Raw genomic sequence first — 17,831 nt, forward strand, 5'->3', positions numbered from 1 at the left:
TCAAACTACCACTTTAATCAGAGTTTGTGAGTAAAATTGATCAATTCATTAAAGGATTTGCATTAAAAAAAAAAAAAAAAGCTTCCTGCTTATCTTTTGCAAAGCATTCATCGGCTGATAAGAGCAGTATAAAGAATGTGAGTAAAACGGCAGTTGTTTTGATCCCATAGCTGCCCCACTTTACAAAGCCAACATGTCCACTGTGCTGGGATACAACAATCATACGCTGGAATACAAAAGGCCATGTAGAGTTTCCAAACGCGTTTACTGCAGCAACATCTGTTTGACACATCTGTCAAACAGTGCAAAAGTGCGTGTTTCAATGATGTGAAATAACCAAGAAGAAGGAAAACGATTTAACAAAGACAAATGGAATGTGGGAGGTTTTTTTTTTTCGTTTTTGCATTATTTTCATTTACAGTTCTCAAAGTTCGAAAAGCAGCGAGAATAGCATTAAAGAGGGAAGAAAGCTCCTGTAGTTTCTCTGTAAATTTGACATGTCCTGTCAAATGGAGCCGAAAAGGAATGATTAGTGCTCTTCCAGCCAAGATGGACTGTCCTCGCCTGGCATTTTCAACTTGATGTGGAACTGCTTGAGTGTCTGTTCCAGCTGCTGTTGATTTCCAGCATAGTATGCAGCGATGGCATTGTGGAACAGGATGAGCTGATTATGCAGAACTTTCACCTGAGACAACAGGAGCAAAAAAGCGACACAATTAGCTGAAAGTTAACACGTGGGCAGTGATATGTAGAGCGAGCTAGCACCTAACCAACCTTGTTCTCCTCCAGGAACTTCAGCTTAACGGAGACATCGTTTCGCATCCTCTCGTATTTCTCGCGGTAGGTCTGGAACTGCTGCTGAGACACCTCGATCTTCGGCACGGTGTTGGCGTCACGCGGCCCCAGATTCAGCTCCTCCAGATCTGTACGGTATGCATCATACTCAACCCTAGGAGTGTTTAAATATATAAACCACATCAGAAAAACGCAAACTGCGTCAACTGAATCAACAATAATTTTTGTACAAAAAAAAAAAAAAGTTTTACATTAGTGCATCGTAAATTTATTATTAAATATTGCCCTGATGTAAAAGCTGTCCTTGAGTCCGTTTTTCCGCAACCTCAACAACCTGAATCTCCGGCAGCAGCTTAAACACAACTCAATTTGTCCACAATTAAAACTGTCCAATTTAATTAAAATGGTAATTCATCAAATTAAACACAACAACTTATATGTCTGAACTTTAGAGAAAGACGTTTCCGTGGGCATCCAGCCAAAGCCTTGTGTCTCACAATTAAATAAAAGTCTGTTTGGTGCAGAAGTAGAACCAAGCCTGTGTGCACATTACCTTGCAGCTTCATACTGTTTGATATTGATCATGGTGTCTTCGATTGTTTTGTCCACGAGCGTGTTCACACTGGAGATGAAGAAGTTGATGGCAGCCAGCAGCGTCTCTCCGTTTTTGGACAACAGCTTTTGGGTTTCAGCGTTGTATCCAAACTCCTCCTGAAAAGAACAGGCACAATTATTTGTGTTTATTGCACCAAATTAAAATTTAAACACACGGGTTTAAGCTGTGACCTTCCACAAATTTAATTGACTAACACACAAACTTATTTTGAAAAATGCAGACTTAAGGCATCGTGAAAGTTCAATTAACTTAAAGTTCAGCATTACACAATGCAATAAAGAGCTCTGATTTCACTTTTTTCAAATGACCCCAAACTGCAGCCTCTAAAGATGAATTATCACCACCATAACTAAATACAACAAGCTTCACGCATTCACCAACTTAGGTTTCCACGCCGCCCACGCGGCGGTGCGGCAATAACCCTCAGCCTTTTAGGGCTGAGGGGTAAAAGCTAAATTCAGCTGTGGCAAACTGCTGGCAAACAACCAACTTCTTTGCTACCGATTTCAACCAGTGACTGAAAGCAACCTGAAAAAAGAAGCACTGGTTTCAGTCGAGGGAATACACATTGTTCCCTAGCAACCAGTGTATCACATCTAATAATGGTGGACAACTCTTAACCTCCCAGGACAGGGGTGTCAAACTCAAATACACAGTGGGCCAAAATTCAAAACTGGAACAAAGTCGCGGGCTAACGTTAATATTTATTGAAATATATTTATTCCTCCAGATATAAGAATGAATCTTTTCTTATGGACTCAAACACGTTTTGCTGAAAACCTGAATATGGAACAAGCAAAGCTTAATACTAAACAATATATATATTAGCTGTATAATACCAGTAGGCCAGCTCTAATAGTAATTTGGTATGGCTTCGCGGGCCAAATGTAATTAGGCTGCCCAAATTTGGCCCGCGGGCCAGAGTTTGACACCTATGTCCTAGGACCTGGCATCCACATATTTGGACATCACATTTTGGGTTATTTAGACCAAAATACTCAATTTTGCTCTACAAGCACCTGATATCCACTTATGAGGACATTATACTGCTACTGTTCTATCGAAATTTTAAACAAATATCCTCACATGTGGCTCTCATTTTTCTTAGAAACAAAAATATAGGTTTAAAAAAAAACAACAACAAAAAACTGGTAATTCTTTGTTTTTACTTTCATCTGGTCCCAATATGCCCAAATATCGAAGAGAAACTAAAAATGCATGCCGTGGAAGAGTTTGGGTCTTAGGAGGTTAACTAATGTGTGCATGCTGTCACATAAGATTCCTCTAAATACTAGAAAGTAAAACAACAAATATGACCTAAAAGAATAAAACCTCTCTTTGTTAACTTAGTCTCTAATGCAGCGGACATTTGATGTGTTTTTGTACTTCTGCACAAAAGGACATAAGAGGATAATGGCTGATCAAGGTCTATAGAAAATAAATAAATGAATGAATGAATAAATAAATATTTCAAGAAAGCAACAGTACTGCTGCAGAAAACCTTTACTGCCCACTGCTACTGTTTACTTCTAACTGGATCTCTAATCATCAGAGCTTCAAACTTCATACAAAAAAATGGCATGAAAATTAAAGGCTACTCAGTTCATATCAGGTCTGACGCTGTCCCATAGCGTTCTGAAAGAGACCAGATCAAAGTGAAATGGGATCCAATCTTGCCGATCAAGTTTTCTGATCAGTGTTTTATAAGCTGCAGATTCAACAATACAAAACAGACGCAGCAGGATAGGAGGAGCAAGCAGAAAAACATATTAATGGCTTTCCTGCCTCACTGAAGACATGCAAATTACAGCGCCAATGCAACATAGACAGGTTGTGCTGCTGTAACGTCACAGAAGGACTTATTGTGATGTCAGTAAAATATGGCTCTAGATGATCTATATCTCACTCATAGCAGATATTCATTAAAAAAAAACCAAATTAATTAAAATCACACACGCAAAACCAATCTGCTTGTGTACTGAAAGCATCTTTAAAATTAAACTCATAACCTCTGGACAAGGTTATATGTTGAGCATGAGCTGCTATGGTGATCTAGACACTCTGAAGCAGAACCACCTTCACGACACTGAAAATTTTGGCTTCATGTTTGACATACCTCAAAAACCCAAAGAAAGCTCAGAGCCCTCAGACGGATCACAAGCCAATAGCTTCTGTAGGATTTTTTTTTTTTTTTTTAAACTGTATTAAATCCAGTCTGGCGGTTTTCAGATTTTATGGGGACTCACGTGGAGTTCCGGTGTCTTGAGGCTGAGGTCGGCGAAGGCATCTCCCAGCTGCCTCTGTGTCTGCATGATCTGGGAGAGCTGACTGGCCAGCATCTGAGCCAGCTTGATCACATGCTGGTACTTTCTCTTGTTGTCACGGAGGACTTCGATTTGGGCCTCTAGCTCCAGGTCCACGGTCCGCGAGCCGCGACCCAGCTTTTCTGACAGGATCTGCCGGGTACACTGTGGAGGACAGGAGGATTGTTGAAACAAAACAAGCAAATAATAGAGAAACAGAAATTTAAACATAAGAACAGGGACAGCTGGGAGTTTCTACTTAAGAGTGGAGTCACAATAACGTCTAAAGTGACAGAATGTCGATCACTCTCCTAACATCCCAGTTTACAAATGGAAGAAGAAGAAGCAGGAGGTTAGAAAAAGGACATAATAATAAATCAATTAAAGAGAGGTTTACTTTATATGTGTTGATGCTCCACTTCCTCACTAAGTCCAGTTTTTCCATCGCTGGATTCTTTAAGTCTTCTGAAAGCACCACCGCTCCGCTCTTTGGCTGTGCTGTCATCGAGCCTGGAGAGTTGAAAGTTATTCACTTAGCAAAGTGATATCTATGAACAGCCCAGCTGAAATTAACTCTACAGCATTAAAATATTGTAAATGACAGGAGCTTCATTTTGTTTTGGGTCTAGAGAAATGCTGAAAGATACGGAGCTCCAGAGCTGATGAAACTGTAGAAGGTGGTCATCATCTGAAGGTAAAAAAAAAAGGTCAGCTACAGTAGCTTTAAGTGATAGTTTTAAAATCAAATGTCAAAGCAGTGAAGAACGTTTTGATTTATTCCATTTTCTCTCATCTGACCGCCTTTCAAAAACATGATGGCAGCTTTGAGGCTCCATAAAGACATGCCGGGTGCCACATTACGCGAGGACAAAGGCTGCATGCAGGAAAACCCACTGAGATTAAATTTGCAGGCAGTTTTTTTTCTCCAAGCCAAGCAAATGTAAAGGTATCAAGAAGTTAAATCTAGACATTCTGACATGTAGACCTCAGTAAAAGGACTCTAAAGGGTATTTAAATGCTCACCGATTGCCAGTGCAAAGCATAACACTACTTATGTTAGCCCGGTCTTATGCAAAGGCAAAGTTTGAAGAGCCAACAAACAGGAAGGGAGAGGAAAGGTTTGATTTGCAACGAAGCACAGCCTGTAGGAATAAAGAGCAGGTAAGGACCTGGTGAGAACCAAAGGCGGTAAAGTAGATTGTGGTTAATTTTGCGTAGAAAATGGTGTTGCTTCATCTGATTCATACACCATCGCTTCGAGGTACCTTTCTCAGCCTGACTATCGCTGGAAGAGCGCGCCAGGCGGCTGGCAACAGCCGAGCTGGGAGCTACAGGTGACACGGGAGATGCGGGCAGGCTTGCTGACCCTGGGAGATAGAGTTATCATTAGTGCGTTACCTTTTTTCCAGCACAAGTATAAGGGGGACTTTCTCACTGGTGTTTATTTCCTGTGCCCCCCCTCCCCTCCCACTGGTGTTTATTTCCTGTGCCCCCCCCCCCAAGCTCACGTGCTTGTGAACAAAAGCCTACCTCAGCCAGTGTAAATAACATGGAAAATAGCCATGGCAACATGGCGGTGAATGGGCTCTAGCAGCTCTACGCACTATGGGGAGATTTTTATTTGCATTTGTAACAAGGACATGATGATAAAACGCAGACGGGGCGATACGATGTGAAGATCACAGCAAACTCATTAAATTCAATTAGATGTCCAGCTTTAGAAATTCAAATTTCTACCTTTTATATTTCAGAGAGATTTAAAAAAAACAAAAACAAAAGTGGGGCAGTGGGAACATGGACAGATGGGTGGTTTGTAAACTCAGAATGTTGCAAATAAAATCCAATAATGTAACAAGCTGACAAAGCCTGACAACACACTGACAGAGATGCTGCTTCATAAAACCTCTGAATAGTGAGGAAACGGTCCACAAAGCAACAGGCGTAAAACTGGGGAGAGTACGGCTCACCTTTGTATGGTCCTGATTCAATGATGCCCTCCGTGGTTGAGGCAAAGTTGCTTGATGTGACACAAGTCTCTGAAAGGTTTATGGCCCCTGGGCCACTGGGATAAGAGTCCTACGGGAGGAAACAAAACAAAGATAAAATAGTTTAAGTAGACCTGACAGACACAAACATAAAAACATATCTGGACTTGATTTCTTAGGGACTGGAAGCTTCCTTCTGTAGTCTGAAACCTACAGTTATCCCCTGATAACAGTTTAGCTCTCTCTAAGCATCTTTTAGTTGCCTTCCTGACAAGCAAGCAGAACAGGAAGTCTTTGCGTGGAAGCTACAGATGATTGGTGGGTGTCCCCAAAGGCTTAATCAGAAGAAGGTCTTATGGGTGCGCACATTAACAACTGATTTAGTGAAGCTAAATTTATGAGTCACTTTTGAAATACAGCTATGGTCGAGAAGAGAGAAAACCTCCACTGTGGTTTATCAAGCTGTTTAAATCTTTTATACCATCTAAAGTTTTAATGTAATATATTTTTGCCCACTAACAGTGCAGACACACAGGGTGGCACGCAACAATTTGTGAAACATTCACCACTCCTAACAAATTAACCTCACACTCAAGAAAGCTCGAACAGCCGTGCCTAGGATCAATTCATCTCGTTCAGCACTGAATCGTTGTGTTTAAGTTCAGGAGAGTTATGACCATGTGGTCACCAGCAACCATGACCATAAAAAAACAAACAAAAAAAACAAACAAACAAACATGGAGCGTTATGGTTTTCCTGTCACCATTACACATATTGAGGCCTTCCTAAAGCGAGAGCCAATCAAAAGGACCACTCCCTCCATGACTATCACCATCTACACCACAAGTCTCCAGCTCCAATCCTCAAGAGCTACTGTGCTGCAGCTTTTAGATGCATCCTTGTTCCAGCAGACCTGAATCAAGTGAATGGCTCATTACCAGGACTTTGCCAAACTTGATGGCATGCTGAAGAGGTAATTCAACCATTTGATTCAGCTGTCAAGGACAGTAGCTCTCGAAGACTGGAGCTGGAGACCCCTGATCTACACTATAGGTATATGAAGCCATATGGTGCGACCTGACATGCACCTCCCCAGATATCTGGCTATCCCGCTTAATACTTGTCACACACTAACAAAGGACTTGGCCACTTGTGTAGACGCTGCAGGCTCTACATTGATTTATCACAGCAGGATTCAAGTGGCATGGAACACATGTATCAAACGTTTTTATCATTTTACGAATAAGTAATATAAGAATATTTATTTCATTCCTCCATTCACATTCAAGTTAAATCAAGTCAGATGAAACCAGGTAAGAACCTTCCGGTAATTTATCAGTTCCTGCCTCAGCAAGTTATTTTATCAGGATTAAACATTTTAAAGTTCCACACATGCTTGTGGTTACACCATAGACAGTTTAAAAAAAAAAAAAAAAAATCTGAACACAGCTGTCTGACTGGAAAAAGGCCAACGTTGAAGTGCTTAAAAACTTGCACTCTATCTGAAGACCACCAGATGGCGATAGCTGTGGTTTCAAAAAGACTTCCAGTCCTATAGAAGTCTATGGGAAAATGGCTCTCTTTCCCAAACTCTAAACACTTTGTTACTGAACTCACTCGTTAGTCACTCATTCTTGTGTCACACTGACTAAAAAAAATAAAATTGTTAAACTTGGTCATATTATATGTGAAAAAGAAGATTAGCTGGAGTATTTTCTGCTCGCTCATGGGCTTGTCAATCATAAGTTATTAGCCAATGACGAAGTGGTTTCACTGCCAGACCCGCCCCATCTCGTCACATCTGATGTCTCGCGACCAAGACGGTAACTGAGAAAACACTCGTTTGAGGTTTCAAAACAGAACTTCAGAGAACCGCAGGTGACATGACGGTAGCTATGTCCATGTTTTATACTGTCTGTGAGCTGAACAGACTTGGCAGTGTGACTGTGAGCTATAAGGAGCAATCAGCTGGAACCACTGCCAACTCTCAGACTGATGAGAAAGAAATGTGTCTGGGGTCTGTATGTGATTGGTGGAAAGTGCTTTTCTTTACTGTACCATTACATCACTGCTTGACTGCCTTAAATTAATTTACCCTCAAACATCTGCCACTTAGAGCTGCTCCAAAGTGTACAGTTGATGCTCTTTTTTAGAAATCGTGGCAAACTAAATATCAGTTGTTAAAAATAGCAAATACATCCCTTTATACAAGTTTCCCTTGTTTTGTGACACATACTCTTCATAGATATTTGCACAGTTTTTGAGGTTTAATGAAACTAAGCTCATCTCTTACCCTGCTGAATACAGACTCGGGGCTCTGTTCTAGTTCTCCATTGCTGGTGACGGGGATCTCCGCCGCTGTGCTTCTGTGGGACTCCTCGGCCATTGTGCTCTCCTGCAATAAGGATGGTTAAATGAAGCAGGTTATTTCTCAAGGAAAAAAAGAGGAGACTGGATATCATAGACTGTAAATAAGAGAGGCATCGTCGAGGGCTTAAAATTAAGCTAGTGCTGAGGAGCTGCGTCCTTCAAATGGGCAGCAGGGGGCGACTCATCATCTGGTTGAAAATAAGTTTAATATACAGAAGTCAATAGGAAGAAAAAAAAAATCCCCCTATTTCTCACTGGATTTATAATTTTAAGTAAACATCTTCCAAGTGCGTTATAGTCTAAATGGCCAACAGCATGTTCATTTTGTGATTGTATGTACTCATAGCCAAGATCCAAGAACACAGCAGTTGTTGCAGGTTATATAGTTGTAAGAGTTTCAAGTGAAGTTTAGTGGGGTTTTTTCTGTAACTTAAGCACTTTTGTTCACATTCAGTGACATATAAATAACAATTTGACTATTAAACTGCTTTTTTTAATATTTAACCTCAACAAATACTTAACATGGTCAGTTTGACTATTCTACATTAACATACCTAAACCATGCTGCATCACCACGACACTGATCAACCCATCCTCCTCTCACAGTTTTCTTCACTGATTATCAAGACAGGATGAAAAGATTTCATTTACGATTAGATTTAAGATCGTTGCTTTGATTGATTTCAGCACCGATCAGGATATGAAGTTTTTGTGCAACAACAACCGGCATCAGCTTTCCACACTCCCCTATTTCACAACATTACTTCTTAAAGCTACACAGAATAGAATGCATCATCAGTGGCCTTCCACATCTCCTAATATCTGCCACTGCAATGCCTTAAACAGACAATACCCAAATTTTGTGGCTATGTCCACGTGAGCATTAGCTCACCCTATCCAGCCGGAATAAGCATCGAACAAAACTCAATTCTCACAATAATCATGTGGCAGTCCTCATTTTATTCGCCATGAAAAATAGAAATCGTAGCCTTAATCATGATGCAGTGACACACTGGCTTGTTTAGCTCAACCTCGGAGCAAACCGCAGGGTGGAGACAGTTTATGGCCACATCAGTTTGGTTTAAGCTATAATAATCTGCCTGCAGTTGGAGGATGAAGATACAGCTGTGCTAGTTTTAGTACTTTTTTATGGCCTAATCACTGTGGACCTGAAAACTGGGACACTGACCTAATCACTATGACATTCTGTATGGAAGCTTTTATGAGGCCTGTGAATGTTAGTGTGTGGGGGGAAAAAGCATTTAAAGTGAGGTGTTTTTATAATCAGTACAGGGGAATTTGCATTTTTGAGCAAGATATTTTATTTATGAATCTTGACCCCTTTCTAAATAATGCAAGTAGTATCCAGATCAGCTGGTAAGAGGAGCCGGTTCCTGTCTTAACAGGCTGAGTGGTTTCACTGTGAGAACACAACGGTAAGTTTATATTGACCCCTACAGCATTTTCCCTCTCATCAACCCACACACACAATACTTCACAATAAGAAAGGGAATGTTTGGTACATTTATCAAAAAATATAACACTGAAATATCCCATGACAGGGTATCTGGGAGCCACTATAGCCTCAACACTATTTGAAAGTCATCCTACAAACTTGGCACGTGTTTTTGGACACACAGCCATTTTCAGGTCTCTTCAGAGATTCTGGTCTGGACTCTAGCTGGGTCGCAACAGCCAAAGCCACTCCTGTGTTTTCTCACCAGGGCATTGTGTTCATGAAATATAAACTTTGAACACAGCCTGAGATCCTGAGAAATAAATTCAATCCAGGCTTGCACTACATTATCTGCATACATCTGCAAGGGCCTGTTGCTTCAAAGTATTCCCACAGCATGATGCCGCCACCACCACGTTTCAGCATAGGGGTCGTAATAATGAGGTGGTGGTCAGTGTCAGGTTTTTCTCCACACACGTCTTTAGGAATTGTGGGTAGATATTTCCCTCTTTGGTTCCTCAGGACAGAGGATTTTGCTTCTCCTTGTTAAGATCTGCTTACCGGTATGCGTCTCCCAGCAGGCTCGATCGGTGACTGCTGCACCATTTTCCCCCCTCTATTCGAACGTCGTTCACAATGGACCAAAACAGACTAGACTGGATTCTTGGATACCTGTTCGACTGAGGCCCTCTGTCTATAATTACTTCTTTTGACCCGTTTTTACAAAGACTCTTGGTGTTTCCAAACTTCTTCTGTTTGAGAATGATAGAACCCAACATCCTCTGCACACCTTCTGCCCTCAGGTCTGTGCTTTGACACAATCATAACCAAAGGACTAGTGCCAACTGTCTGAACTTCATGGCTCAGGTTTCACTCTAACATATACCATCACCTGTGAGAACTTCCAGCTCTAATTATGACTTGTGAATTCGACTGCAGCTTGTAATGCAACTAAATAAGATATACTGGAAGCTGCAGTGAGCCATTTTTACTTACAACAGCTATGGTGTGTAAACCACTTTATACCATTTTCAAATACTTTGCAAAGCCATAGATTTGGCATTTTGCTTTGATCACATTTTGTCTCAAGGGGAACACTTGATGTAAAATAGTTTAGTGTGTTTGAGTGAATGGAAATCAAAATAGTTGATCAAAAACAGAATCGTCTGCTTCACTTATTGATCCACAGTATAACACATTAAAAACAGGATGGGATGGGCGATAAAGACACTGCTTTGCTGGCTGCACCATGTGATTGGCACATTAATACTTAAAGGCCATAGGAAACCTGCAGGCAGGCAGGCAGCACAGATAAGCACTGCTCTGCTTATCCAACTACCAGCTGCAGGTAAGACTGGCTCCACTCAGGTTCAAACCATTTGCCTGAAAAAGGTACATCTCCCATAACAAACAGAGAACAAGAACATGTGTAAATAAATTTGCTGACTAGTTCTGTTATTGGTGCTTTTAGCAGCAAATTCTAGCTGTCCATGCATCCATATTAATGACTCTTTTTATCCAAAAAATCCCAACAAAAACCCCCAAAACAAAACATAAAGAGACGATTCACAGAACAACAAATTATCAGGGGCCTTGAGGCAAAAATGATCACACCCACAGTCTGCAGAAAAACTGGCTAACAGTGTTATTCCACTGGCTGCAAATGAGTCAGGCGTGCAAATGGACAAGGTATGGCATGTCATAGGTTGCCATTCCCTACGGTTCAGTAACCTGGATTCAGATCAAGATGATGTAAGAGGGAGGGATGGATAATAACAATAAGCTTACTGTCCAATTAGCTGTGTCAGCTAATGGCGTCTTGCAAACTACAGACGAACGTGACACATTAGCGTTGCGCAATGTTGTGCTCAAACTGCAAACAAAAACACCCCACCACCAAAAAAATAAATAAGCAAAACCTGAAATGTGTCTACGTCAAAAGTATGCAGGGTGACTAAAGGAAAATGGGAAGAACAATTAAAATTTCTGATATGAAATTCTTGGGATGCCACATTCAATGCTGGCGCTGAGCCTGAAACTGAACACAAAACAACAACCTAAGGAGTCACATTCCAGAAACAATAAATGTGGGATTGCCTGTGAACGTTTAGTCAGGACTCCAAATCTCTCTAGCCAACCATGTGACCGGCATGTGCAGAACTCAAGAGATGTAAGAATGCCCAACTTAGCAAAAAAAGTGGAGGAAACTGTGTCATTCGCACATTAACCTTCAGTTAACAGTTAATCTAAATAAGGCAAAATATGCATAGATTCATACTTACCAGCCAGCAGGGGATAACCATGACAAATCAGCACTTTGTAACACATGTATATTTGCAATAATACAAAGTAATAAACAGAAATTCATTTCTTTTCTTAGCAATCACTTTGCTGTAAGCCAAAAGAGCAGAGTGCACGAGGCTTTGATGATCCTCAAACACATTACAAAGCAACACTTGGTAACTAGTGAGAAAACCAAGCGCACCACCAACAGAGAGAAAACCAGCTAATTTGTAACTCCTGCAAAGCAAGTGGAAGATGAAACAAAGCAAACGTAAAAAGAGGGAAACAAACACAATCACTCTACACAATAACGCAGTTTCTTGTTTTGGATTACTTCTAATAAAGCTCCGCAACAATATTTAACCTGATTATATAGGAAGAATACCGCCACCGCAACAGCAAATCAAGGACAAAATGGCAACATGAGCGAGAGCAGAGAGGAAGTGCCAGGACAGGTCGATTGTTCAGAGTGAAGGTAAATGTCACCTTTGTTTCAGTGTGAGTATCTCCGCTTTCCTGTGGTGTTTCAGCCGTTTCAATGCTGCGTTTCGTCTCGTGTCCCCTATCGGCTACACGACCAGACGCCAAAGTCTCGCTCTGAATGCCCTCATCATGCGGCTTCTGTCCCTTCCTGTTACTGCTTTCTGCATTCTCTTCATCACTGTTAATGTCAATGTCGTACATCACATCGTCCTCCCTGACACTGCTGCTGTCTACGCTCTCCTGCTTTAACTCCTTGCTCAAACTCTCCTCTGCTTTGCCATCCTCCTCACAATCCATCTGAGGCTCCTCGGATGAGGTCTTCCCCGACTCTGCCTCAAGACTAACTTCAGACATACCTGGAAACAGACAGACAGGCAAGTATGAAAAAGTCCCACGAAGCTGGCTGACTGCTTATAGTGCCCCTACTAACAAAGGGAAATTAGTTAACTGCTGCTTGTAAGGTATTTTAGGACTTCTCATGGTCTTCTTTGTGTATCTGTATCTCACTGAGTGATTACTTTTTATTAAATACGACACCAGGGAATCACAATAACGGTTTCCTAACTTTATACAAAGTCATGTTTTTGTACAAAGTAAGAATCGTTTAAATTCACATTGTTTAAACGAGTAGTGGGATTTGAGGCTGCACAATACATACTCTGGGCCACGCCTACAGCACATCCATGTACTATACTTCCTTATCTGCCCCAGTCCAGACCTCTGAATAGTCTGCCTATCAGGCACATGTAAAGACCAATTGTAATTGTGGTGTATGTCCTACAGTTCCAGCACATTAATGTGTCTATCGAATGGCCATGTTTGAACTTTGAGTCGAATGCATGTGAGAGGCACAAATTGGGGTTCTGTTATTGATGAAAGCACTTGCACAACAGGAAAGTGAAGTGGCTCACATATAGACACCATTTTTAAACTACACTCAGGAGCAGCTGTGTAATCCAATCCCTAACCAGAACTCACAACAGGATTTTACAGTTCTATTTATTATTTATTCTAAGGTAAATTTCGATTGAATTTTACCTTGCATTTTAAAGCGTACCTGTAAAACTACAGGTACGTCTACAGGCTGTTAGCTGTCACCTGTGATACTGGAGCAACTACCTCCGACATTAGAGAACTGTTGGATAATTTCCAGATTTTCAGCTCTCTGCCGGAAACAAAGTGCACCTTTCACATAATGTTAACCGCGTGAGGTTTATAGCCTTTATGACATTGTGGAAATCGACGTGGATGCTGCTAGTACTACCCGGAACAGAGTCGAGTTTATCAAGGTTACCTGTTGAAGTGCAGTCACGTGACTTGCTGCAAGGCTGTTCACAAGTGATTAAAAAAAACAAACTTGCCAGACCAAATATATAATGCAGCTAATTCATTTCATTTATTGAGATTGCAACATAATAAAAGTGATAAGTATGCATCAACCAAACCGTTCCCTAGCTTTACCCGCTAGCCGGTTAGCTCTGAGCTGCCCACTAATTTGACTTAACGTGAATCTATCGCAGCTGTTGACGTGTAGTTAGCTAGCGTTAAGTAGCTAACAAGCCTACAGGCAGCTAAGGAAAAACTTCCAATGAAAGCACTTAAAGTTGACAGTGTCTTCAAGCTTCGCTGGATGTGCACATCCGTGCAACAATTAAACAGGGAAGAAGAAAACTTTAGTTCACGTTACCTGTGTGCGGATGCGGCTAACTGTTTTAGCTGTGCCCCGTTAGCCGTTGTAGATGCTTATTGAAATCCTCAGCACCGGGCCGCACTGGATGTTTTAGCGCAAAGGGCTGTTAACGCAGACGGTGCATATAGATGTACTAGCAGTTTATCATCGGCTGTCTTTCGCTCTCGGCAAAGACGCCAGACTCGCTGTTTGACTGCCCGGAAAGACTGTTCCACTCTGCTGGGCCTCTGCTGTCAGCTGAAGCAAACTACACCATTTGCGGGATGCGCTCTCCCCCTGCTGTTAAAATGTGTTGTTTGCAGTTTGTGTCGGGTGCTTGTAATACGTTTATTATCTATTTTAGATCCGAGTAGAGACATATAATCTAAGGCAAAAGGATAAGATAAGAAGAAGACCGATATGTTTGTAAAGCATTCAACGTCAGTGTTTATCTCCGCTAACTACAACTTTCTCCCTGTTATCTGCTTAGAAAGTGATTTCCCATGGCAAACTCAATTTCCCATGAGCGCCTGGGTGAGGACGCACATTTACGTTTCGACGCGATCTGAGCCCTGGTTGAGGCAGTCCAGTCAGAGGCCATATTGGAATATATGAAGTCGGCTTGCACTTTGATGGAACTGAGTGTCTGCCGTTTTGAGAGTCTCTATACTGCTATCCAGGATTTATACGCGAGTGATTGCAACAGGCATTCCACTTGAGACTCTGCTAAGTCTGGACGGCAAGTTGTCTCGCTTCTTTTATTGGGAAAAATGAGTCCAACCGATGCTAAACGGGGGGCTAAACGCAGGAAGAACAAGCGGGGCGGTGGCAGTAGCTGCAGTGCTGTCTGCAATACCAGCGGTGGCAAGGCCGGGGTTGCTTCGGCCCTGGGCTGTGAGGGAACAGCAGCACCTGCCTCTGTCGTCGGCTTTTTGACACCTGGCAGTGCAGGCAGCGGGAATATAGGATCCATCACGGGCATAAACGACGAGGTAAGAGTGTCACCCTACTGGATGTCAAAACAGGGGCGAGCAGCTTGGAGCGTTATCAACGACACATCTGATTTGGGCCCGAGACTGATGCGAGGAAGGCAGCTAGCTAGCTAACTAACAAGTGCAACGTAGCTGGTAGTTAACCGGCTTAATCACAGCTAATAATAGTTGTTTATTCTTTGTGAAATAATCGCCAGCAGTTAAACAGTCCCCAGTGTAATATAACACACTGTCTTAAACGTCAGGCTAACTTACTAAAGTCTTGGCGAAATCCTAACACTACCATCGTTAGCTTAAGTTAAGAGGTCGTAGGTGTATCGACAACGATTTAGACACAATCAAGCAGTTGGTTGATCTAATATTCTTCTCTGTGTATGGCTAGCACAGGTATAGATTGGGCTGCTCGAATCAAAGTTATTCGGGAATAACATTAAGATTAACGTAGGTGGCTCAAAAGCTGCTATCACCTAGGTAAACACTGATGCTAGCTTATGCTAACAGTCAAGAGCACTAACAATCTCATCACTGTTTTTGCGTTTTTAAATTCCGAGTTTCCGTCGTTTTTTCTCTCTCTCTCTCTCTATTTCTCTAGTCTGTAAAGGTTTGAGTTTAACTTGGTCATATTTTCCAGAGGACCAGCTAAAGTACTCGACTACCTCCTCCACGTTAGCCTAATGAGCCCGTATACTTCAATACCACGATAGTGAAACTTAACAGTGAAATCTTAAGATGGTTAGCAAGCTTATTTACAAGATCGGAGATGTTGGTTAGCTTAATGGGTCGCGTAAATAACACTTGAGTGTTTTGTATTCTGCATCGAAGGGAACTATGTCCTGTCTGTGCTTCTGTGTACGTTTATTGTGCTTTTGTAGTTATTCTGGTCTCTCACGTAGAAAGTGTGTGTGTGTGTGTGTGTGTGTGTGTGTGTGTGTGTGTGTGTGTGTGTTGTTTGTTTGGGATTAGTGATGTTACAGTATCAGATTTTCCGCTACAAGTGGGCAGAAGAATTCATGGTAACAACAATATCGCTGAAAATAAAGAAAAATACCCCTAGTCATACCAAGCTTCATTTATTTCATCGTAACTTTATTCATTTTAACTTTGTTAATTCACTGCTGCGCTAATAAGGTAAATGATATAAGAAATTTCTTGGCTAAACCATTATGGAAAACCAAATGTGACTACTTGGAGCCACTGCTGTTTTGTCTACTCTTTTTGTACACAAAATATCATGAAGCTTAAACAAAGACCGGTCATTCAGTCAGGCCTATGCTAAACAGGAGAAACACCTGTGAGTCATAGTGCAGGAGCTAGTGTTAGCTTGAAAAACTGTCAAGACAACGGTAATTAAATTAAAAATTAATTCCTCAAAGTAATACCAGTCTATCTGCACCTATCTCAGTGACTCAGCCTCGCTCTATCTCAGTGTGTGAGAGAAACACAGAGAAAGAAAAACCAATGCTGTTAGCACTAAACACCTTACTTTAGTCATCCATAAAGTAAGCATACACTGTCTAGTACGTGTTTATATACTATATAGTGCAAGGTGACAGTATAGCAGTTACTAAAAAGAAGAGAGCCTTGATATAAACTGGATTCCTAGTTGTTCAGGTCATTTACAATATGTTTATGTGCATGTTTTACTGCAGCATTCATTTTTATTTTTAAATGTCAGTTATTACTAATGCTTAACAGTACATGCACAGATAGCCAGCTTGTTTTTCTCATAGCACCGATTACTACCATGGTGGTTTGTGTCAGCCTGCAGCAGCAACAGTAATTTGTCGTTTAAGTTTACATAACATGAAACTGCTTGAATTTAATCCTTTAGTCTAAATGATCAGTTACGACTCCTTTTCTGCCAGTCTGTGCATGGCTAGATAGAGATTATGTTTTGCTATAATTTTTCTGAGTTGACTCCTTAAATGTGCGTACATCATTTTTGGGCACTTTTGTTTATAGGTTTTCTGTGTATGCAGTGTGTACTGGTGTGAACCTATGAGAGGTTTATCAGTATAAATATATATGCAGTCGAATATAAAACCCAGAAAATAATACAGAAAACATTAGAAGCTTTGAGGTGTAATATAGAAACTGTGTCATCACTTAGTGTAATTGATCACTTGCATAAATAGAAAGGGATGAGTTCATTGTAAACTATGAGCTGTTTTGTGTCCATCAGGTCAAAGTGAACAGCGGCGTTACACCACAGTTTACAGAAGGACCGGTGAATGCTGACTTCTCTGGAGTCCTTCAGGTAAAGTACAGTCAAGGGTTTCTGAATCCACTCAATGATACAGAACCTTTGTCGCTCAAAGACATGTCCAGTTTACCAGAATAATACACACCTTGACAATAGAACTGTGTGTATGCTAAATGGTGGAAACCCACTCAAGATTTAAACATTCAGTGTTTCTGTTAATTCAGTCATTTTTAAGTATGGAACTTATTCATATTCGGTAGGACTTGCCTCAGTTATTCATACATTCAGATGCTCCAGCATTTGTATTTTTTATTTTTTTAACAGTAGGGTTTAAGTGTTGATAACTGCCTTTTTTTTTTCCTGATTACTAATGACGTTATTCCTCAGAATTCAAATCCATACAACACACATCACGAACATGAACTTGAACGAGGAAATATATGTATGAAATGTACTGTTTATCATAGAGAACCCAACTGATTGATCAGTGAGCAGATATTGTCTGCAAATATTTGCTTTTTTCGCTGATCTTTTATAATTATAATAATAATAATAATAATAATAATAATAATAATAATAATAATAATAATAATAATAATAATAATAATAATACATGGATAAATAATATATAAATGGAAATTAAAAAGGTAAGGAAGAAGGGTGAGAAATGCCTTTC

At 40.8% G+C, this 17,831-nt stretch overlaps 2 protein-coding genes across 5 annotated transcripts in view; one reads left to right on the forward strand and one right to left on the reverse strand.

The window, feature by feature from the left end:
* Positions 1-14,377, reverse strand: arfip1 (ADP-ribosylation factor interacting protein 1 (arfaptin 1)). 3 transcript variants are annotated; one of them, XM_085276406.1, is made up of 10 exons: positions 13,979-14,377; positions 12,295-12,647; positions 7,993-8,094; positions 5,682-5,790; positions 4,980-5,081; positions 4,112-4,224; positions 3,658-3,879; positions 1,349-1,506; positions 775-949; positions 1-685 (listed from the first exon to the last, which is right to left on the reverse strand). In XM_085276406.1, exons 2-10 carry the CDS (start codon positions 12,643-12,645, stop codon positions 530-532), a joined length of 1,488 nt encoding a protein of 495 aa, XP_085132532.1. In that variant the 5' UTR covers positions 12,646-12,647; positions 13,979-14,377; the 3' UTR covers positions 1-529. The 3 variants fall into 3 exon arrangements, with proteins under 3 accessions (XP_085132532.1, XP_085132533.1, XP_085132534.1); XM_085276407.1 differs by lacking the exon at positions 4,980-5,081 and having other exon boundaries at positions 13,979-14,334; XM_085276408.1 differs by lacking the exon at positions 12,295-12,647 and having other exon boundaries at positions 13,979-14,295.
* The window catches only part of fam193a (family with sequence similarity 193 member A), a 17,490-nt gene continuing 13,987 nt past the window's right edge, over positions 14,329-17,831 (forward strand). For both annotated transcript variants that reach the window (XM_085276404.1, XM_085276405.1), the window contains exons 1-2: positions 14,329-14,952; positions 17,135-17,209. In XM_085276404.1, the coding sequence (XP_085132530.1) occupies positions 14,731-14,952; positions 17,135-17,209 (297 nt within the window). In that variant the 5' untranslated portion in view covers positions 14,329-14,730. The remainder of the gene's footprint in view (positions 14,953-17,134; positions 17,210-17,831) is intronic.

Source organism: Mchenga conophoros, linkage group LG6 (assembly GCF_057382185.1).
Source record: "Mchenga conophoros isolate Kocher_MC1m ecotype Shallow Benthic linkage group LG6, M_conophoros_male_GT1.1, whole genome shotgun sequence".
In the NCBI taxonomy this organism is placed as follows: Eukaryota; Metazoa; Chordata; class Actinopteri; order Cichliformes; family Cichlidae; genus Mchenga; species Mchenga conophoros.